Source organism: Scyliorhinus torazame, chromosome 4, assembly GCF_047496885.1.
Source record: "Scyliorhinus torazame isolate Kashiwa2021f chromosome 4, sScyTor2.1, whole genome shotgun sequence".
NCBI lineage: Eukaryota > Metazoa > Chordata > Chondrichthyes > Carcharhiniformes > Scyliorhinidae > Scyliorhinus > Scyliorhinus torazame.
In genome coordinates this window covers 297,502,432-297,525,993 of record NC_092710.1, presented here as the reverse complement: position 1 = coordinate 297,525,993, position 23,562 = coordinate 297,502,432, and the positions used below count along the sequence as shown (strand labels likewise).

The 23,562-nt window shown below is 47.2% G+C and overlaps 1 protein-coding gene across 2 annotated transcripts in view; it reads right to left on the bottom strand.

Moving 5' to 3' along the window:
* Positions 1 to 853: 853 nt before the first annotated feature.
* The window catches only part of armc2 (armadillo repeat containing 2), a 316,108-nt gene continuing 293,399 nt past the window's right edge, over positions 854 to 23,562 (bottom strand). For both annotated transcript variants that reach the window (XM_072499968.1, XM_072499969.1), the window contains 3 exons: positions 17,172 to 17,304; positions 11,650 to 11,810; positions 854 to 2,006 (listed from right to left, as the gene is read on the bottom strand). In XM_072499968.1, the coding sequence (XP_072356069.1) occupies positions 1,834 to 2,006; positions 11,650 to 11,810; positions 17,172 to 17,304 (467 nt within the window). In that variant the 3' untranslated portion in view covers positions 854 to 1,833. The remainder of the gene's footprint in view (positions 2,007 to 11,649; positions 11,811 to 17,171; positions 17,305 to 23,562) is intronic.

The window sequence follows — 23,562 nt, the reverse complement described above, 5'->3', positions numbered from 1 at the left end:
ATGACCTCCCTTCCATCATAAGGGCAGAAGTGGAGATGTTTGTGGATTACTGCACAATGTTCGGCACCATTTGTGACTCCTCAGATAATGAAGCAGTCCATGTCCAAATGCAGCAAGACCTGGACAATACCCAGGCTTGAGCTGACAAGTGGCAAGTTACATTTGTGCCACACAAATGCCAGGCAATGACCATCTCTTACAAGAGAGGATCTAACCATAGCCCCATGACATTCAATGGCACTACCATCGCTGAATCCCCCACAATCGACATCCTGGGGGGGTTACCATTGATCAGAAACTGAACTTGACTAGTCAAATTAATACTGTGGTTACCAGAGCAGGTCAAAGGTTAGGAATCTTATGGCGAGTAACTCACATCCTGACTCCTGAAAGCCTGTCCACCACAAGCCAAGGCACAAGTCAGGAGTGTAATGGAATACTCTCCAATTGCCTGGATGAGTGCAGCTCCAACAACACTCAAGAAGCTCGACACCATCCAGGACATAGCAACCCACTTTAGAGCTCCCCCTTCCACAATCATTCAAACCCTCCACCACCGATGAACAGTGGCAGCTGTGTGTACCATCTACAAGATGCACTGCAGTAACTCACCAAGGTTACTTAGACAGCACCTTCCAAACCCACGACCACTGCCATCTAGAAGGACAGGAGCAGCAGGTACATGGGAACCCCACCACCTGGAGGTTCCCCTCCAAGTCACTCACCCTCCTTGGAAATATATTGCCGTTCCTTCACTGTCGCTGTGGCAACATCCTGGAACTTCCTCCCTAACAGGACAGTGGGTGCACCTACACCTCAAGGATTGCAGCGGTTCAAGAAGGCAACTCACCCCCACCTTCTGAAGGGCAACTAGGGATGGACAATAAATGATGCCTAACCAGTAACACCCATATCCCGGAAATGATTTTTTTAAAAAGCCAGCAAAACAACAAAAGTATAAAAATAGGAAGAATTTATTTATGCATTGGGTTGTTAGGAAGTTACTAGAAACACAGATCCATGACAATTTTAAAAAGGAAAGTGGGAAACTATATGAAGAAAATTATTATTGGTTAAAGAGAATGAAATTGAAAGGATAGCTTTTTAGACATCTAGCAAAATGTGATGGGCTCTATTCCAGTACCAGCCTCCCCGAACAGGCGCCGGAATGTGGCGACTAGGGGCTGTTCACAGTAACTTCATTTGAAGCCTACTTGTGACAATAAGCGATTTTCATTTTCACCTTCTGAACTGTCAAGGTCTGTGACTCTATACTTCTCTACTGAACTGGCTTGCTCTGTCAGTATTATTCACTGCTCTTGGAATCTCTTGTCAAGGGGGCATAAATATTTATTCTTTTACCTGTAAAGCAATGAACAAAATCACAAAGTGACACCTATATTAAATCAAAATGTCACAGAAACTTTGTATGAACTCAAAATTAAAACAATTTAATGTACAAAAATATATTTAAAGTTTTCTAAACTATTATTAGAGATCGGATCATTATTGTATCTTACACATTAATACGAACAAAACCATTTACAAAGGCTAAACGCCTGACTCTACAAACTGGTTGGTTAATTGTGAAAAGAGCCACAAGGGGTATCATTTTTTCAATCGTGTACAATATACTTTCAAAGCATGATGGTTTTGTTCTCCATCAACTAATTAAACTATCAGGCCAAATCCAAAACAAGCATTTCTATTGTGATGTGACATTCATATTACTCCTGAAGACTTCAACATTCAATATCTTGGATCAAACAAGACAAAAATCAAGTTTCACTTTCCCCTGCAAAAAAGATATTAGAATAAATCTTTAGAAGAGAATCAATCCTGCAGTGGACAGAATGGTAGAGCCTCTAGGTGACTATGATGACATTGAATCCTGTGTAGTAGCTGCTGGGCCACAGGTACAAACTCAGATTCCCAGCACACTTTGTGGTGTTCTAACAGATCTACATCGAAACCATTGGTGTCAATGTCCAATGCAATTTCTTCATCTAGGACATAAAAGAGGAAAAATGGCAGTAAAACAAAAACAAAAATATTTAAATAAAAAATGACATACGCCTGTCTAATTTAAAGAAGAATTTAAATAACCAACACATTTGTGATGTGTATGCATATGTCATTTACACTGTTGCACCTCACTGAACTATGAAATTAATGTTACTGACAGCTTTTGCTGATATCCACACTCAGGCTCCTTCGGCAGTGTGGTAAAAACAGAAAGGAAGCTGGCTGGGCTATTTCACTGATTCAACAACAACAGCCAGTGATAACCAGACAGAACTTTAGCCTCTATTTTACAAAATGTTAGATTGAAGAATATTCAAATTACAGAGTACAAAGCAGAGAAAATTAAATAAAGAAAATGGGCGTGAATTAATCTCCGCATTGCACCCGGCGCAGATCTGGGTTAAATAGCGGGAAAGGCCAAAATCAGGATTCACTCCTGCCGCGAATCAGTTTGCTATCTAACCGGAGTGCTCCCGATGAGTTCTGGATCACGCCCAAATATGGCGACCATATCATTGACCTCGAGAGTAAAGTCGAATGCAACGGCCTCCCGGAAATTAATCGGCTCCCCAGCGAGAAATCATGCTGGTGTCATTTAGCAGTCCTTTTTTAAAACATGAAGCTGAATTGAGAGAAAAATGAGTGTTTTCCAGTCACTCCGCCAGGGAGGATCGCCAATCTAGGGGTGCTGCCATTCCGTTTAATGGATTCTCATTTTAGGTAGCTCAGGATTGGGCCCGGCTTCATAAATTGAATTTTACAAGCTTGGTGGGTAGGGTCAAGGCCGACTTGCAGATGTGGGATAGTCTCTCCCGGTCCTTGGCAGGCAGAATTCAGTTGGTGAAGATGAATGTTTTACCATGGTTTCTGTTTCTGTTGCAGTGTTTGCCGTTTTTTCTGCCGAAATACTTCTTTGGGGAGTTGAGAGTTGGATTTTGTCCTTTATTTGGGTGGGTAAAGTAACTAGGATTCGGAAGACGGTCCTTCAAATGGTCTGGCAGTCAGGGGGTTTGGCATTGTCGGGCTTGATGTATTATTACTGGGTGGCAAATGCTGAGAATAATAATTAGAATAATCTTTTATTGTCACAATTTTGAAGTTACTGTGAAAAGCCCCTAGACGCCATGTTCCAGCACCAGTACGGGAATTGAACCCGCGCTGCTGGCCTTGTTCTGCATTACAAACCAGCTGTCTAGCCCACTGAGCTAAACCGGCAGGTGCTGGAGTGGTGCGGGGATCCAGAGGACGTATAGTTTTCGCCAGGGAAATATTCAGCAAATCCAGTGAATTTCGGCAGCACTTTAAATTGGGGTTAAGGCCAAGTGGGAGGAAGAGTTGGAGTTGCAATTGGAGGATGGGGTGTGGTGCGAGGCTCTGCAGAGGGTGAATGCTATATCTTTGTGTGCAAGATTAGGGTTAATATAATTGAAGGTAATGCCTGGGGCTCATTTGACCAGGTCTAGAATGAGTAGGTTGTTTGCGGGAATGGAGGATAAAGTTGCGGGAGGGGTCCGGCTAACCATGTGCACATGTTCTGGTTGTCCAAAGCTTGTGAGGTTCTGGGTCTCCGTCTTTAGCACCATGTCAGCGATTCTGCAAATTGAACTGAAGCCCTGTCCCTTGGGTGCCATATTTGAGGTGTCAGACCCACCGCCGGAGCTGCAGACAGGGGCTGACGCTCAGCCTTCACCTCGCTGATTGCTCGAAGGTGGGTGTTGATGGGTTGGAGGTCAGCTGCTCTGTCCAGTCTCAGTATGGCTGGGGGATTGAATGGAATTTCTGCACCTCGAGAAAGCAAAGTACACCGTGAGGGGCTAATTGAGGGTTTTTACCAGAGATGGCAGCCGTTTATTCAGTACTTTAAAGAGCTGATCATCGTTAGTTGCTAGGGGGGGGGGGGGGGGGGGGGGTCGGGGAGGAGTTGGGAGGGGCTTTGGGTTGGTTGTTACTGTTCTATTGTTATGTATAAAATTTTAAATGTTAAATAAAAATATTTTTTAGAAACGTGAAGCTGGCACAGTGGCTACTGAGGGGAACTGAGGAGGTGAGTAGCCATTTCCATTTTCGGCCATGCAGCTCAAGAGCACTGGAGCTGCTGCCCCAGTGTTGTGGGGAGAGGGAGGAGAAGAACCATAGGGGGATTGGGCTTGGTTGGAGGAGCTGTAGCCTTGCAGGTTGCGGGTCGCTCCTGGGCCGGGGTTGAGGGGCTTTTCATCCATGAGGCCTTCAAGCCATCTTTCAATATTGTGGATACCCATAATGGGGGCAACTATCGTTGCTGCCTGTCTGTCCTACCAAAAACCTGCAGGACAGAGCCCTGTTCTGGGGTATATGATAAAGGTCATGTTAACTCCCTTTCACTGTGAGCAGCCTCAAGCTTCACAGCTGAAGGCTATTGCTAATAAGAAATTGGCTTTGTTAGTTGTGAGAGCACTTCACAGCTGCAGGTTGTATTTGCTGCTTGCTCCTGTTGGCAACTGCAAATGCTTGGAGACTAGCTGGGAGTTTGTTTGCTGCTCGCTGCTACAACTTCCTGTTGAGCTTACTTACTGCTTTCTGGATGAAGGGAAGGAAGAAAGAATGTAGTTGCCTTTCAGTCTCTTTTATCTGGAGTGCGGCAAGGGGAGGATTTTGGCATGCCAATTCCAGGCTGAGGATGTAGGAGAACTTGCTCGAGCAGTTGGTGGATTTTTTTTAAAGGTCTGTTTTGTGCAATGACTGTGTATTTTGTTCTGGACTTGTGGGTCACCTGTTAATGCCTCTTGTGTTCCTGTCACCCAGTCCTCAGACAGGGTGGTGATGAAAGGTCAGATGCCGATACTGCAGGAGTGGAGGGCAGCGGTTGTGCCGAGTCACTTTCATGGAATACCGGTGACTTTTTATATTCAGTAGCCATCTGTTGCTCCGTTATGGGAGCCGTGCAGGTCGCTGGTGTTCCTTGTTTTCCTTTTGTTCTGCATCTGATGTATGTTTGTTGGGGGGGAAGGGGGGGTTGGATTGTATGATGACTGTGGTTTCTTTTTTTCGCCGGCTGCAGCCCCTTCTGGCTCTCTGGCCTGAGAGTTGTTGGAACGAGACGCTGCCAGTGCTCGAGATAAGGAGGTGGTTTTCGCTTTCTCTCCCTCCTCGGCTATGCCCCATGTCGGTGTAACCTTCCGGTGGTTGGCTCACTAAGCGGCTTTCCACTGATGTAGGTCCATTTGAGGGGCGGGGGCGGGGCGCTTTTGCACCTTTGGCAGTGTGTTGCTGTTTTTTTGGTCTGGCAGCTGTGTGCTTGTCTGCTGCGACCCCTATGGCTCGGTCCCCTGGAAATTATCAGTACTGGGAGAAGGCATGGGGTGTTCTTCCATCCTCCGCTGTGCCCCATGTCAGCATGACCTTTTCTGGTGGTCTGTGCTGCATGTTCTCATGCACATGTACTCTAACTGGGTGCTCTGGTTTCCTCCGGGTGCTCTGGTTTCCTCCCACAGTCCACAAAGATGTGCAGGTTAGGTGAATTGGCCATGATAAATTGCCCTTAGTGTCCAAAATTGCCCTTAGTGTTGGGTGGGGTTACTGGGTTGTGGGGATAAGGTGGAGGTGTTGACCATGGGTAGGGTGCTCTTTCCAAGAGCCAGTGCAGACTCGATGGGCTGAATGGCCTCCTTCTGCGCTGTAAAATTCTATGATAATCTATGATAACTGGCATGTGCGCACATATTTTTTATGCATGCACACAATGATGTTCACACACATAGTTTCCTGTACATGCATTGGGCATCTTTCCAACTGATGTGGGTCTGCTGCTGGGGCTGTGGGGGGGACGGGAGTGGAGGGGGGGGGGGGGGGAGGGGAGAGAGAGAGAGACATGCGCTGACTCGGCAGTAAGCGGTTTTGTATTCTTTTTGTTCCTTGTGTTGATTTTGTCTTTGGCGCAGCTAGTGTCCTTGTTATCTTCCTGGTGGTTTTGTATTTTCCTTTGGTGCACCCTATCGATGCTGGTGGGGAGGCGGGATGTTCCCTCTCCTTCTTCTGCTATGCCCCTTGGTGGTTCTGACGCACGCATACTTTAACAGGCATGCACATACAGTCATTCACGCATATACTCTTTCTGCATGTACACTCTCACGATTATACACGCACGTTTCCCGTAGATGCATCGGGCGTCTTTCCAGACGTAGGTCTGCAAAGGGGGCAGCCTCAGAAGCAAGTGGCATTGTTCCTTTGTTTTTTGTCCTTGGTGTGCGGTTGGTGTCTTTGTTGTCTTCCTGGCTGTTTTATGTTTTCCTTCAGTGGTTAATAGAATTAACAGTGCAGAAGGAGGCCATTCGGCCCATCGAGTCTGCACCGGCTCGTGGAAAGAGCACCCTACCCAAGCCCACACCATAACCCAGTAACCCCATCCAACACAAAGGGCAATTTTGGACACTAAGGGCAATTTATCATGGCCAATCTACCTAACCTGCACATCTTTGGACTGTGGGAGGAAACCAGAGCACCTGGAGGAAACCCACACAGACATGGGGAGAACGTGCAGACTCCGCACAGACAGTGACCCAAGCTGGGAATCGAATCTGGGACCCTGGAGCTGTGAAGCAATTGTGCTAGCCACTGTGCTACCATATTGGTTTGGTTTATAATGTGCCGGACCTGTTCTGGGCTGAACTGTGCCCCTCGGTGGGGTGGAATGTTTTTCTCTCTCCTCCACCATAATAAACTAAAATATTTGCAGGTTGGGAAGTGTATGGCCGATACAGCAGGTCACTATAGTTTAGATTTTCTCCAGTTGATGCTGACGGGTTTTCTTACTACTGCTTTTCTTACTATTCATTCTGTAGTTTGCTCAATCATTTCATACAATGGCCCGTTTGTATTTTATGCTGGTTGCCAGGTGATTGGTGTTCTCATTGTATTGTCTTTTGTATTTTTGATACTGTCAATAAAGCAAAACATTTGCAAGTTGTGTTTGCTGCTTGCTGGTGGCGGCACATGCCCGGAGGCTGTTGCTGTTTCTTTCTTTTTCTGTAGTTGGGAAGAAGGATAATTTTTTCTCAGGTACTTGGATCCTGGAACACTGGGCTCAGGGGGACGTATGAGTCCAGAAGCCCCATGTGCTTCGAGACAATTTTCCACCCGATTCAACGACCCTCGAAGAGGTGTCACTGCTCCCTCAATCGCCCTCGACCAGTCACTGTGCATCTCTTTCCTCGGCTGTCAAAATTGCTCCTTGATGAAACTCATCAATCGCTCCACCTGAGGCTTTCTCACCAATGACGATCCTTCCCCCTCCGCCGTTCTCACAATTGGTGCTGTGCTACAAGTCTCCTCCAACTCCTTAGCCAGGTCCCGCACTGTCTTTGGCCGGGTTTGATAGCCAGTAGACATGCCAATCCAGGGGAGATATTCTTCTCTTACACCTTCCTTTTCTGCCGAAACTACTCTGTTAACGGGCAAAAAAATGCCGAAACCAACACCTTCGAGCCAGAACTGCCCTCATTCCACAGCCGCCACCGGAAGTTCCTTTCAAATTGATTATTCATGGATCCCCATTCTAATTATGATGATGTAAGATATTTATAATATGAAAATGCTTCACATAAAGAGTGACTTAATAATGTTTTTAAGAAAACAGGTATTTCCATTTGTAGTGCTCTGAGGATTGCTCCAGGCATGCTCCCCTCATAGGTGAGTCAGATAACCAGCATTGTGCTGCCCATGGAGCAGACACACTCCACTCCCACCTCCTGGTTTCCACTTACATATTATTTTGCCGACCCCCTGGAAAGGTTTTTCAAAGTGGGTCTGCAGTCCTCAGTTTGAAAACCACTGATCAATCTCCCCATTTGGTGCCACCTAAATTGACAAAACCATATGTCCAATTTCTGAGTCCAAATCGTGTATAAGTTCCTGTGGAAGACTACTTCCCACTTCCTGCCATGGGATTCTGCCATGAGAATCCATGAAACTTTCCCTAATTTCTGCCCTCTGTTTTACAGCCAGCCTTTAATCCATTCATAGAATCACTACAGTGTAGAAGGAGGCCATTCGGCCCATCGAGTTTGCACCAGCCCCCGGACAGCACGGTGGCTCAGTGGTTAGCACTGCTGCCTCACAGCGCCAAGGACCCGGATTTGATCCCAGCCCCGGATCACTGTCCGTGTGGAGTTTGCACATTCTCCCCTTGTCTGATATCATTAGTCATGCATGGGACAACATATTAAAAAAATCATGAATACAATTTTGATCATTACATACGACAAATGCTGAAAATCCCTTACCACTGCTATGTATAATTCTCAAGTGCAGATGTAGTTTACCCATCTACAAATTGGTTGTGAGGAACATTGAGAGTGTCATTTTTAGTTATGTCACCTACGTCATGTATGGATGGAAAAAGTAGATTGGGAAAGGAATTTTGACAAGAAAATTAACTTTAACATCTATATCCTCTCCATCAACTCAGGGTGAGTGTAGAGGTTAGTAAAATAATGTGGCCTGGAAATTCTGCAGTAGTTCTGCAGGTATCGGCTGCCTCTCCAGGGGAGAACAGCCAAGCTCATAAGGACCAAAAGAGTATTTCAGCTCTTGCACGTTTCTCTGCCCGAATTGAAAATATCTTTATTATCCTTTCACCAAGTCACTCATTTGAAATTGCAGCAAATGACAACTGCACATTTAGAGAGTGCATCAATCAGTAAGTAATAATAATCTTTATTGTCACAAGTAGGTATATATTAACACTGCAATGAAGTTACTGTGAAAATCTCCTGGTCGCCACATTCCGGCGCCTGTTCGGGTTCACAGAGGGAAAATTCAGAATGTCCAAATTACCTAACATCACGTCTTTCGAGACTTGTGGGAGGAAACTGGAGCACCCGGAGTAAACCCGCGCAGATACAGGGAGAACGTGCAGACTCCACACAGACAGTGACCCAAGTCGGGAATCGAACCTGGGATCTGGCGCTGTGAAGCAACAGTGCTAACCACTGTGCTACCCTGCCACCCGCAAGTATGAAAGGAAACTATCAGGAAATTCTAAAACTATAAATCTAAAACATGGGAGTCAGCAAAACCGACAACAGTAAAAGAAGAGAAACAAAGAAATTGCAAATTTAAAGTTTTTATATGGTAGGGATATTATACACAACAGTAAAAAAATGAAAAGTATAAAAATATTTGTGAGGTTATAATTAGAGTGCTCTATGAATATGTGTTGAGGAGACAGTAATGAGGAACCTTCAATTTACAATTAATCATTAGGAGTAAGGAAAGATGTTAGGGAAACATTCCTACAGAGATCTGCTCCCTCGATCATACTCCTACTAAACTACTGACCACCAAAATTTATTTTCTTATGTTGATACTGTTAATGGTTCTCTCTCTTCAGATACTGACCCCGTCTCCTTCAAATCTACCGTTGTCATCCCTCTCCTCAAATATTCTAACCCTTGACATCTTTGTCCTTGTAAACGACCATCTCATCTCCAACTCCCTTTATCTCCAACTCTCTTTACTCTCCAAAATCCTTCATAGATCCTAAATCTGTGCCCGGGAGTCTGGGAAAAGATACTGGGGTGGGTCTAGATCTTGCAGACAGTTGGCATGGAAATGTCAGTCCAAAGGGCCTCCTGCTGTACTATAACCATTCCATGATTTTTACTGACACACAACAGAGTATTCCCAGGTCCCTGAGGTGGCAAATTCCAAAGATTCACAATCCTTTGAATTAAGACATTTCTGCAGAACTCCATGTTTGATTCCTTTCAATCAAATTTCCGTCCCTACCAAAACACCGAATTGACCCTCATCAAAGTTGTAAATGACATTTTATGTGACTGTGACAAAGGTAAACTCTCTTCATCCTTTTGCAGCCTTTGACACAGCTGATCATGACAACCTCCCACAATGCATCCCCACCCTCATACAGCCGGGTAGGACTGCACCCAATTGATTCAATTCTTATTTATTCAGTCACAACCACAGAATCACCTGCAATGGCTTCTCTTCCCACTCCTGGTTCATTACCTGTGGCCCACACCTATTTCTCATGCTGCCCTTTGGCAACGTCATCCAAAATGATGGTGCCAGTTTCCGCACATACGCTGACAACACCCATCACCCGTTCCTCTCTTTCAATGTCTCGAACTTGCCAGTCTTCTTGTTTAGCACTAAGTGCTACTTCTTCAGTTCTCTGCCCAAGGCAGGTCTGACCCACAGCACGATGGCCTACAGCATGGGGAGGGCAAGGAGGGAGGTCCCAAATCCACACCAACCAGAATGGAGATCGAGCTCTGTGCATTGGCAACAATCTGATGCACACCGGCCATTCAGTCAACTGCCCCACGGCACAAGGCATTGGAGTTGCTGTGGCACTTGTATGGGCCGCTGCCCAGCCCAGCTTCAGGATGCACCGCTTTGTTAAAAATGTATGCTGTAGAGAATGCTATAGTCCACAGTAATCAATAGTGATGTTAGGGGCTCCAATTTTCTTTCCATCACATGGCTGACCAAGAAATTCTCCTGCTCTTACTGCCAGCCTATGTTGGGAGAATTTATTCAGCCTGTATGGCTGCGTTATGAACACATCTTCCTTTGAATGGGACTTGAACACAGAGTTTCTGACTCAGAGGTAGGGACACTACCCACTGCGCCACAAGACCTCCATCCAGTGCTATATGAGCAGAAATTTCAACCGCTATCTCAGTCACCACCACAAATCTGTTGCCTAGCCACTGGCTCCACTCTCTTCCTGACAACTGTCTGAGGCTGGTCCAGACTGTTCACAACCTTGGTGTCATATTTGATCTCAAACTTCTGACTACATCACAATCATTATTCCTACCTCTGTAACATTTCCTGATTCGGCCCTTGTTTCATCTGAACAGCTGCTGAAATCCTTATCCATTCTTTTGCAACCTCTGGACTTGATTATTCAGAAACATGCCTGACTGGCCTCGTAAGTCGGACACATTTAAAACTAATTTCAACTTATTGTCCACTGATTAAGTCCAAACTCACACCAAGTACTATTCATCCCATCCCGGTGTTTGGTGACCCTGACACCTTGATTTTAAACCTCCAAATCCATCCCTAGTTCTGTAATATTCTCCAGCCTACAACCCTCCAAGATATCAGAGCTTCTCCAATTCTGGCCTCTTGAGCACTCCTGAGTTTAATTGCTGCATCATTGTGCCTGTCGAGGTTCCACGCTCTACAACTATCTCCCTTTGTTAACCTCTTCACAGCTCATTCACCTGCCCTAATATCTCCTTAAGTGTCCCACGTCAAATTTTGTTTGATAGTGCTCCTGTGAAGCACCTTGGGACATTTTATGTGGTGTGGTGACAGGTTATATCAGAATCTGAGAGGAGGCCACAAATTCCCCAGGATGACTTACTTCAATAATCAGCTGACAATGAATACGTTGCAGAAATACAGGGTGCATCTGCACTATTCATTAATTCTTTCATTGTTCATTTTGGGCTTTTAAACAGGAAGTAATGGAATACAGTACTCAGGTCATTTAGACAATGCCCAGAAAAGAGGATACTAAGAGAGACCAGCTTTGTTATCAATTTGACTGGATATTTGTACGAGAACATTCAAGAAAAAGTATCACAGGCAAAGAGGATTTTCTGTTCATACCTAAATATGCAGGAAGGAGTTCCAGCAGTTCACTAGTCTCTTTTTCTCCAAAGCACAACACAGCATTGGTTATTTTTTCACTATAGTTCCAAAGTGTTTTGCAAACCAGACTGGCCAATTGCCAGTCTGTGGGCCCAAAGTCTCGCAAGCAGTCAATTAACCTAGAATCAACAAGATACAGCACATTCAAACAAAAATGGTTTTCTACCTTTTGAATCAGCAGTTATCTTACTCTTGACATTTGCAAACAAATGGTGGTGAAAAGTCTGTGGTCCCCAATAAAGCCCCGACAGGACTATGCTGAAGAGTTTGGAATTACATCACGGCATGGGCTAACATTGTGATTTCCACAGGACCTCACCAGGGCTACTATCTTTCTAATCCTTAAAAAGCGAAAAGGCATAGGAGTGCGAAAGCCCACAAACCCCCAGGGCGCGATTCTCCACTCCCACGCCGGTTGGGAGAATCGCCTGGGCCGCCAAAATTTCCGGGGAAGCCGGTCTGACGCCCTCCCGCGATTCTCCTAAGCGGCGGGAACGGCCCGGTCGAGTTTCGCGGGCCGCAGGCCGGAGAATCGCCGGAGACACCGACAATGGCGATTCTCCGGCACCCCTGCTATTCTGAGGCCCGGATGGGCCGAGCGGCCAGGCCAAAACGGCGGGTTCCCCCCGGCGCCGACCACACCTGGTCGCTGCAGTCGTGGGCGGTGCGTGAACGCTGGTGGGCGGCCTGTGGGGGGGCGAGGGGGGATCCTGCACCGGGCTTCACCTGGAATGTGGGGTGGCCCGCAATCGGTGCCCACCGATCGTCGGGCCGTCCTCTCTGAAGGAGGACCTCCTTCCTTCCGCGGCCCCGCAAGATCCGTCCCCCATCTTCTTGCGGGGCGGACTTAGAAAGCACGGCAACCCGCGCATGCGCGGATGACGTCCGTTATGCGGCGCCGGCCGTGTCATCTATGCGGCGCCGCTTTTACGCGGGCGAAAAGGCCTGACGCGTGTAGATGACGCGGCCCCGATACTGGCCCATTGTCAGGGCCTGAATCGGTCGGGACCGGGGCCGTTCCGCGCCGTCGTGAACCTCGACGACGTTCACGACGGCGCGGCCACTTCGGCGTGGGGGTGGAGAATCCCGCACCCAATTCTGATAGATCCTGGGCTGGATTCTCCAATTCTGGAGTTGTGTGCCCACGCCACCGATTCCCCGTTTTTCTGGGTGCTAGCAGGACGGCAGCATAGAGCACCTGGCTCTAGCTGCCAATACGCCCCGGAGTATTTCCGGGTCCGTGGCCACGCATGCGCACGGCGGCGGCCTGCAGCGGCCGTGCCATGCTACATGGCGGACGCAGCCAGCGGACCCGGCCCCTGTGGCCAGTTTGCACGCCCTGGACCACCTCCCCACAGTGCCCCCAGCCCAGAATAATGTCCCCCCCGCCCACGGATTGGTCCTCCCCGACTGTGGTGGCGCTGGACCAAGTCCGCTGCCACCATGCTGAGTTCCCGACGGATGAGACCATGAGAGACCTATGCCGTCGGGAACTCAGCCAGTTGGGCATGGAGCATCGGGAGGCGGGCCTCAGGCAATGTCCTGAGGCCGTCGATACGTGGGGCGGTGTACTGCTAAAGTACGTCGCTTTGGAGCATCGTGAAAGCGGTGCTGCCCCCAATTCTGTCGTAAACTTGGATTCTCCTGGCCATCCGGCGATTTCGGCGTCGCCGACCGGAGAATCCAGCCCCCTGTGTATCTGGCACCAGAGAGAGAGAACCGGCATACATGAGGCTCTGCCAAGGACACATGTTGGCCCTACTTGAGATTTCAAAATCCTGAAAAACATGGAACTATTTTTTAATAATTAAATGCTTACTGAGGTGGGGGAGTTTCAGGGAACGAAGTAAAAATTCTGGGGAGGTGAGAGGAGGCCACCATGCCTTTACTGAACCCCCACCTCACAATCTTCTAACCTCCCCATAACTGCAAACTGCATCTGTGTTCTGAAAATTGTGACTCCCAGTGGGTGAACATCCTAGATGCACTTAGCAGTTGGAGGCAAGTTAAGGGTCATCCTTCTGATCTGTAAATTTTTCGTGGAATCAGCTGAGAAAACAAAAATGGTAAATAAAAATAAACATGCTTTCTTCAGAAAATAATCAGGATCATAAAGTTCCGCAGGGGTTCTTTAGACTCCTGCTGTAACTTGGATGGGAGACTTTTCTCCACGCTTTGGGGCAGAGGGTGGATTCAGCCAGCCTCCCATCAGCAGACCTGGAGAACGGCCACAGAGATTCAGAGCTCACAATTCCTTAAAATTAAACTATAAAGTAAATAGGGTCAAATTTCCATATCATCAGCCAGGATATGCCGTTTCTCAGGAAGTTTTGGGGGATATCCCCATGGGTGAAGAATTGACCAAAGGGACCAACAGTGAATGGAGATAAGGGGTTCCTTTTCAGGTTTATCCACAGGGATCAGTGCTGGGACCGCAACTGTTTACAATATAGATGAATGACTCGGAGGAAGGAAGTGAGTGTACTGTAGCCAAATGTGCAGATGACACAAAAATAGGTGGAAGGCGAGACAGTTTGCAAAGAATCATAGAATTTACAGTGCAGAAGGAGGCCATTCGGCCCTTGAGTCTGCACCGGCCCTTTGAACGAGCACCCCACTTAAGCCCACACCTCCACCCTATCCCCGTAACTCCATAACCCCACTCAACCTTTTTGGACAGTAAGGGTAATTTATCATGGCCAATCCACCTAACCTGCACATCTTTGGACTGTGGGAGGAAACCGGAGCACCCGAAGGAAACCCATGCAGATAGTGATAGGTTAAGTAAGTGGGCAAAAAGTTGGCAAATGGAGTATAATGTGGGAAAATATGAAGTTATTCATTTTGGAAGGGAGAACAAAAGGACAGAGTATTATTTTGGTAAGAAACTGCAGAAAGCTGCAGCACAAAACACAGAAAGCTAGCGCACAGGTGCAGCGGGTAATCAGGAAGGTGTGGGGAAGTCTTGCTGCAAATGTACAAGGTACTAGTGAGATCACATCGGGAGTACTGCGAGCAATTTTGGTTCTCTTATTTAAGGAAAGGTATTATTTCATTGGAGGCGGTTCATAGAAGGCTCGTTAGGATGATCCCCGGTATGGAGGGATTGTCTTATGAGCAAAGGGTAAACAGGTTGAGACTCTACTCAATGGAAGTTAGAAGAATGTGAGATGATCTCATTGACACATATCGGGTGTAATTCAACAGACCTTTGGTGCATTTAGCGGGATGCTCCTCAGCGCTATTGCACTATTCAACAGCACTTTGCTATTTCTTTGCCCTCTCCAATGAGGCCGCACTTACTGGGATTTCCAAGCTGCAGATCGGATTGCCATTTTGGAAGGCTGCCCGGTCTCTTCCAAACCCCCCCCACTTTCAGGGGCCCCCCATTTTTAACTCCCCACATCACCCCCACAACCTTGGGGGGCCCCCAGGAACCCCCCTCACTCTCCACCCAACGTGGTAATGCCCCCGGGCCTGGGCCTGGCCCTTAAGTGTCACTCTGGCACTACGCCATCCTGGCAGCACCCATGCCAGCCTAGAAGTACCACCCAGGCACACTAGCAGTGCCAGGGTAGCACTGCCAAGGTGCCCAGGTGGCACTTCCAGGGTGCCAGGCTGGCAGTACCAAGGTGCCTGGGTTCCAGAGGGAGTTCTGGGGTACTACTACCCTGTCTCCCTGCCCTGTCGCCGACCGCTCTGGGGTCTCCAATGGCCTGGGAGACCTCCCAAGGTGCCGTTACGACTGGTCCTCGTTTGTGTGGACCAGTACTAAACGGCGCCCTGGTAAGGTCTCACAGGTGCAGCCATCAAGTCCCAGGCGGCGAGTGAATACGACGAATGTATATTTAAATGAGCCTACTGGTTGCTTTAAATATGCCAATCTGATCACACCCACAGGGCGAGATCCAGATCACGACATCTCATGATGTTCCACTGGATCTCATGAGATGTTTCGATCATCGCGAACCTTGCGAGAGGTCTCTCGTGAGATTCAACGGCCTCATCCTGACACCAATTTGGGCATGACGTGGTCACTGAATCACACAGGATTTTTAAGGAGCATGACAGGGTAAATGCTGAGAGGATGTTTCCCCTCATGGGAGAGTCGAGGACCAGATGGGCATAGTCTCAGAATAAAGGGGTGCCCAATTCAAAACTGAGATGAGGAGGAATTTCTTCTCTCAGAGGGTTGTGAGTCTTTGGAACTCCTTGCCACAGGGAGCTGTGGTGGCAGAGTCCTTGGGCTGGACTCTCCGTTCGGGAGACTAAGTCCCCACATCGGCGTGAAAACGGTGGTGTTTTATGCCAGGAAAACTTTTTTTTAAATTAAGTGGCAATTTAGCATGGCAAATCCACCTACCCTGCACATCATTGGGTTGTGGGGGCGAAACTCATGCAAACACGGGGAGAATTGCAAACTCCACACGGACAGTGACCCAGCGCCATGATCGAACCTGGGACCTCAGTGCCGTGAGGCAGCAGTGATAACCACTGTGCCAACGTGCTGCCCAACGCCAGGAAAACTGACGCAAAACGGCCACCGATTCGCCGTTTTGCTGGGGGCTAGCAGGCAGGCAGTGCAGAGCACCCAGCTCTAACTGCCGATATGGCATGGAGCATTGCCGGGTCCAAGGCCACGTATGCGCACGGTGGCCCCCTACAGCGGCCACGCCGTGCTTCACGGCGGACTCAGCCTGCGGACCCGGACCGCAAAAATAGTACCGCCCTTCGACCCGCCCACAGTGCCCCCAGCCTCGAATGAAGCCCCCCTGTCCGCGGATCGACCCTCCCCTGACTGTGGCGGTGCTGGACTGAGTCCGCAGTCGCTACGCTGAGTTCACGACTGGTGAGACCACACGAGTCCTACGCCGTCGGAACTCAGCCGGATGGGGACGGAGTATCGCGGGGTATCAGGTGGATACGTGGCGCAGCATACTCCTACAGTATGCCGCTTTTCAGGAGGCGGAGCATCGTGAAAGTGGCGCCACCCCCGATTTTGCCATCATCAGGGATTCTCCGCCCCCTCGCCGAACACGTTTTCGGCATCGGGGAGCGGAAAATCCAGCCCCTTGTGTATATTTAACGTTGAGATAGATAGATTCTTGATCAGTAAGGGAATCAAGGGTTACGGAGAATGGGCAAGAAAGTGGACTTGAGGAATGTCGAATGATTCTATTGAGTGACATTGCAGGCTCGAGGGACCGAACTGTCAACTCCTGTTCCTATTTCTTATGTCTTATGAAGTAATGGTGAAGCTCTGTAGAGATTCAACCCAATGTTTCAACTTAGCTCACAGGTAAGACACAGATAAGCAGTTAATTTGCATTCACCCTCCAATTTACCTAAACTAAACCAAGTTGAGTTATCAACTAAGAATACTTAAAGTTATACGACAGGTGTTTAAATACCTGCGAGTAAAGTGGTATTTATTGGAATATCAGTAAATTGGAGTGCAAAATGTAGAGTTTTATGCTTACTTTTTTATTCCTCCATCCTGTTTCAGAATGGGTCGTTTGCTTTTATCAACTGTAAGGTTTATAAGTACTCCACATGCAGCGAAACAGACATCTTGGTGCTTGGCATCCAACAACGTGATCATAAATTTATCCACTGATTAACAGGAGAAGAAAAGAATAATTTTAGTAAAAATATTTATTATTTTTGTGGTAGCTATAAATGTTATGACAGTTCAGAAAACTTCACGGAAGCCATAAATAAAAAAAAGGAAAGAACTCGCACTCCTATATGTATTTAAATTCTATAAATATTCCATCTTGTACTCATCAGGACAGTCGCAAGTATACCGATGTCAGGGGAAACCACAACCCCCATCCTCCATTCCCAGCACCAACACCCTCTCTAACAGCGAGGATGGCAGCACCACCAGAAACGTTGGAAAATCCAGTACTTGCATGGACCGGAACGTTTCTGACTGTGGGATCCAGAACTTTTCCATCAACTCCTCCAAACTCATGAACTGCCCCTCCAGAAACAAATCTCATTCCTACCACCTCCTTATCCTCCCAACACCGAAAACAAGCATCCAATCTAGCCAGTTTAAATAGGTGATTTGCACAGATCGGTGTCAGCTTCAACACCACCCCTAGATTAAAATGCTGCCAAAATTGTCTCCATATCTTCAGTGTAGCTACCGGATTACCTGAGTATTTCCCTGGGGAGGACGAAAGTGGAGCTGTTGCAGCGCCCACAATCCCAACCCTTTACATGAACCTAACTCCATCTTTACCCAAATTGCCTCCTGATCGGCGTACCAGCCCAGCACCATCTCGGCATTAGCTGCCCAATAGTAATAAATCAAACTCGGCAGAGCCAAACCCCCGACTACCATCCTCTCTGAAGTACCATTTTCCAAATCCTGCCCACCTTGCCTTCCCAAATTAACAATGAGATCAATTGCTCCATCCCAGAAAGAATGCTTTTGGCAGAAAAACCGGCAGGCACTGGAATAAAAATAAAAACCGTGATAAAATGTTCATCTTTACCTATTGAACCTGGCTTGCCAATGATAGTGGGAGGCTATCCCACCTCTGTAGATCCGCCTTGACCCTACCCAATTTATGTAGCCGGGCCCAATCACGAGCTACCTGAACCCCCAGATACCTAAAATGGGCAGTCGCCAAGCGAAACAGCAACCCCCCCCACGTTTGCCCCCTTCCCCGGTGGGGAGACCAAGAAACACTTGCTCTTCTTCAAATTCTGTTTTATCCTGAGAAAGTCTCAAATCATTTCAGCAGCTCCATTGCAGCCCCCATTGTGGGGACCGAGTCTGAGATATACAAAAGGTCATCGGCATACAGGGAAACCTATGCTCCAAACACTTTTACTTTTAATATGTTAATAAAATGCCGTTGGTTTTTCTTTTATGTTAGCCACCAATCTATTCTCACACTCTCTTTTTGTTCCTCTTTATTTCCTTTTTCACTTCTCTGTACTTTTATAGTCAGCCTGATTCTGCGATACATTATCAAGCTGACATCTGTCTCATACCCACTTTTCCTGTTTCATCTACTCTTTAACTTGTACGAAGGATTATCAAGCATTCAAATCATCTCTCTCTTAGTTCTGAAATCTTTATTTATCTTACACATCAACAATTATTCTGCACAATTTTGGATAATTAATTAAATGTGGTTAACCCAGTTATTTCCGAGCACAGAATTATAGACTTGAGACAATGAGTAGGTTTTCAGTTGTTGCTCTCTGGAACCTCCTGATCTCTCACGTCTCTGTTTCTCAATTCTTTTAATCTCTCTATCCCAAACTTCTTTTTATGACTCGAGTTTCTCCCCTCACATATCCACTATTGTCCACTGATCCATGCCACCCAGATCAGTGGTGTCAGTGGGGCTACATAGCTGTCTTTCTCTGGGTGCAATCAGCTTGTGCTGCATTAGGGTTACATGATCCCAACTTTTAGACAAATGATGGAATGTTTTGCGATTGGACAGCATCAAGATACCCCAGGGGGTAGGTATCTTGCCTGGGTCCACAAGTGTTAATTTCACAATTAACCCTGGAATACATGGACAGAAATTTAAGGTCCTCTGTCTCCTTCAGTAGATGAGTCGGAAGCTTTGGAAAGTGGAATTGAACCCATAGCCAGAGCAGCAGCGCAGAATGACAAAAGCCAGGATTTCTGACATGTATCTGACAAATACTAACATCTAAAGGAAGTCTGTCTCTAATTTGAATGCCATGATGTCTCAGGCCTTTGCACCAAGTCTAAAGCGAAGGAAAGAGAGGCCACTTCATGAACCATCAAATGTGGCATTTCACTTGTCCATATTGATTCTGACCAATGGCCTGCTCGCTCACAATGCAACGTTAGGTAGGACTGATGAAAATCTTGCCTTGATCCTACAGTGCCTCACTGAAGTGCAGGAAAGTGTTCTCCAGCTGTTGACTAGCAGGGACATGCAGGTGAGCAATGATGGGGAAGATGGAAAAAAGGAGCATGGAAGTAGGGGCAAGTGCGTCCACTTCTGACCCTTGTCACCCCCCCCCCCCCCTCCCCACTCACCCCTTTCAGAGCTCCATGTGTTTTCTCCTATCCTAATGGCCGAGTCTAACCCTGCACAGGCAAAGCCTTTGGCGGGGCCTTCCCAGGCTCCAAAGTCCAGACTGCATTAGTCAAAGGCATCTAAGCAGTCAAAGAGGGGCTATGAATGCATTTGACTCTGGCCCTGCTGAAGCCGTAAGAGTAGCATCGTGAGGGAGTAGCCAGAAAAATAAGAGTCAGGAATTGTAGTTGCACAAAGATATGCTCATGGGCATTTAACACAGTGTTACATTTTTGAACTATAAAATATATTTGTTTGTTTCATTTTCTTGTATTGCCTAATCCTGCCTGTTGTCTGGCGAGTGGCTTTCTACTGTTTGAAGAATAGAACATAGAACAATACAGCGCAGTACAGGCCCTTCGGCCCACGATGTTGCACCGAAACAAAAGCCATCTAACCTACACTATGCCATTATCATCCATATGTTTATCCAATAAACTTTTAAATGCCCTCAATGTTGGCGAGTTCACTACTGTAGCAGGTAGGGCATTCCACAGCCTCACTACTCTTTGCGTAAAGAACCTACCTCTGACCTCTGTCCTATATCTATTACCCCTCAGTTTAAAGTTATGTCCCCTCATGCCAGCCATATCCATCCGCGGGAGAAGGCTCTCACTGTCCACCCTATCCAACCCCCTGATCATTTTGTATGCCTCTATTAAGTCTCCTCTTAACCTTCTTCTCTCCAACGAAAACAACCTCAAGTCCATCAGCCTTTCCTCATAAGATTTTCCCTCCATACCAGGCAACATCCTGGTAAATCTCCTCTGCACCCGCTCCAAAGCCTCCACGTCCTTCCTATAATGCGGTGACCAGAACTGTACGCAATACTCCAAATGCGGCCGTACCAGAGTTCTGTACAGCTGCAACATGACCTCCCGACTCCGGAACTCAATCCCTCTACCAATAAAGGCCAACACTCCATAGGCCTTCTTCACAACCTTATCAACCTGGGTGGCAACTTTCAGGGATCTATGTACATGGACACCTAGATCCCTCTGCTCATCCACACTTTCAAGAACTTTACCATTAGCCAAATATTCCGCATTCCTGTTATTCCTTCCAAAGTGAATCACCTCACACTTCTCTACATTAAACTCCATTTGCCACCTCTCAGCCCAGCTCTGCAGCTTATCTATATCCCTCTGTAATCTGCTACATCCTTCCACACTATCGACAACACCACCGACTTTAGTATCGTCTGCAAATTTACTCACCCACCCTTCTGCGCCTTCCTCTAGGTCATTGATAAAAATGACAAACAGCAACGGCCCCAGAACAGATCCTTGTGGTACTCCACTTGTGACTGTACTCCATTCTGAACATTTCCCATCAACCACCACCCTCTGTCTTCTTTCAGCTAGCCAATTTCTGATCCACATCTCTAAATCACCCTCAATCCCCAGCCTCTGTATTTTTTGCAATAGCCTACCGTGGGGAACCTTATCAAACGCTTTGCTGAAATCCATATACACCACATCAACTGCTCTACCCTCGTCTACCTGTTCAGTCACCTTCTCAAAGAACTCAATAAGGTTTGTGAGGCATGACCTACCCTTCACAAAGCCATGCTGACTATCCCTGATCATATTATTCCTATCTAGATGATTATAAATCTTGTAATAATTGAAGACGAGCAATGTGTGTCTGTAAAAAGGATCAACTGTTGATTGTGGGATTGTTTTGTGTAGAGGATTGTGGAAGATAGTTTCCAGTTGGGTTCAGTATTTGTGAGCCAGATGGCTACATTGCCTCAGTTGGAGGTCAAATGTCTGAATCAGACTATCCCGGAGAGTTGTGTATGTGGCTGCTGCTGCCCTCTCCACATCATTGGGCAGCACGGTGGCACAGAGGTTAGCACTGCTGCCTCACAGCTCCAGGGTCCCGGGTTCAAGTCCAGCCTCGGGTGACTGTCTGTGTGAAGTTTGCATTTTCTCCCGTGTCTGTGTGGGTTTCCTCCGGGTGCTCCGATTTTCTCCCACAGTCCAAAGATGTGCAGGTTAGATGGATTAGCCATGCTAAATTGTCCCTTAATGTCCAAAGGTTAGGTGGAGTCATGGAGTTACAGGTGTCATAATATGCACCCATGCACATCATGAGGTAAAAGCAACCAGGTGAGCCAATCAACATACAGAACAGAACACGACCAATCACCAGACAGAACACCAGAGAGGGGCTTCCAACTATAAAACACACGAGGCATCAGCACTCTGCCTCTTTCCACTGGTGACAACTGTAGTGACAGTCAGGGTGTGCAAATCATTCAACACCATCGACACGTGGATCAGAGCTAGCCTGGTCTAGATAGAGTTAGTTTACTTAGAGTAGTAGAGAGTCAGCCCACAGGCAGCTGTGTGCTTCGTTACTGAAGTTCAATAAATCTTATTGAACCAACGCCTACGTTTGGTGTATGCTTTATCGTTTATCTGCATCGTGTTGCAGTCCGTATTACCCCAGGGTGAATAACACGACAACAAGCATAGAGTGGGGGAGTGGGCCTAAGTAGGGTGCTCTTTCCAAGGGCCGGTGTAGACTCAATGGGCCAAATGGCCTCCTTCTGCACTGTAAATTCAATGACCATACGTCTCCTCCAACACCATCGCTTCCTCCTCCTGTGAGCAGGTGGAGCACTCAGCAACTTCTGCCTTTTGGAGCTCCAGTCCGTAGTGCTGAGCTATCTTGTGCAAGGCACAGCAGGCCAATATTATTCTAGATACCCTGGTTGGAGTAAAGTGAAGGATGCTTCTGGGTCTGTTAAGCCATCTAAAGGGCTTCTTCAGCATCCCAATTGCTTTCTCTATCACAGCTCTGGTGATCAGGTAGCTTCTATTGTGCTTTTCTCGGCATCACTGCCTGGGCTCCTCATATGTATGATCAGCAACATCTTCAGAGCGTAGCCCTTGTCTCCAAGGAGGCATCAGCTAATTCTGCTTTGAGGTGTGAAGATCTCAGGGAGGCTTGAGTGACACAGGATGAAAGCATTATGGTAACATTCTGCAAATCTTGCAGAGACATGCATGATGATCTTTTGTGGCTGCAGATGAGCTGATAACATTGATGAAATGAAAGCCTTTTGGTTGGAGAAACTCCAGAATAATCTGGAGGTACTTGACTGCCGCATGAGTGCAATTGACGACTCCCTGAACCAGCTCCTGACTGCGAGGCCTATCAGAGCGGCAAATTTGTTCATTGTGCCTAACCTCAGCAATTGAGACATCACAGACCTAGAAAACGTGCTCATTGTGCAAGCAGCAGACTGAGATTCAACAAATATTACTGACTGAGTCCTGGAAGGAGCCAACGCCAAAGAAATTAAGGGCTGTGGAAACTATTACAACAACTATCAATGCGTGGCCACCTGGTCCACTTGGTGCTCTTCTTCCTGGGGGCTGCAAATGTCATCAATCACCTAATGTGAAACTATGAGCCTTCGAAAGCACTAGTGCCCGGTCATTTCCAGGAAACTAATCATCTGCCTGTAAGACCTGTAGGAGGGATGGCCTTTTGTGAGCTGGTGCTCGGAGCTCATCACCCCTCTCCTATTAAGCTGAGCAGGTGGTTGAGGAGAAAGTTGCTGCTCTTCCTGGTGTTGCTACTATTCCTCACTTTGTTCCCCAGCTGATGCCCAAAACAGAGCTACATAGGCAGCTCCCATGCTGAACAGAAGGATGGCAGCTGAGAGGTGTCGATCAAATTATGTAGATTCAAAAGTAATAGAAATTACATTGGAAATCATCGCCAAGAAGGTCAGCGAGTAAAGTATTTCATCCGGGCAAAGAGGCAGGTG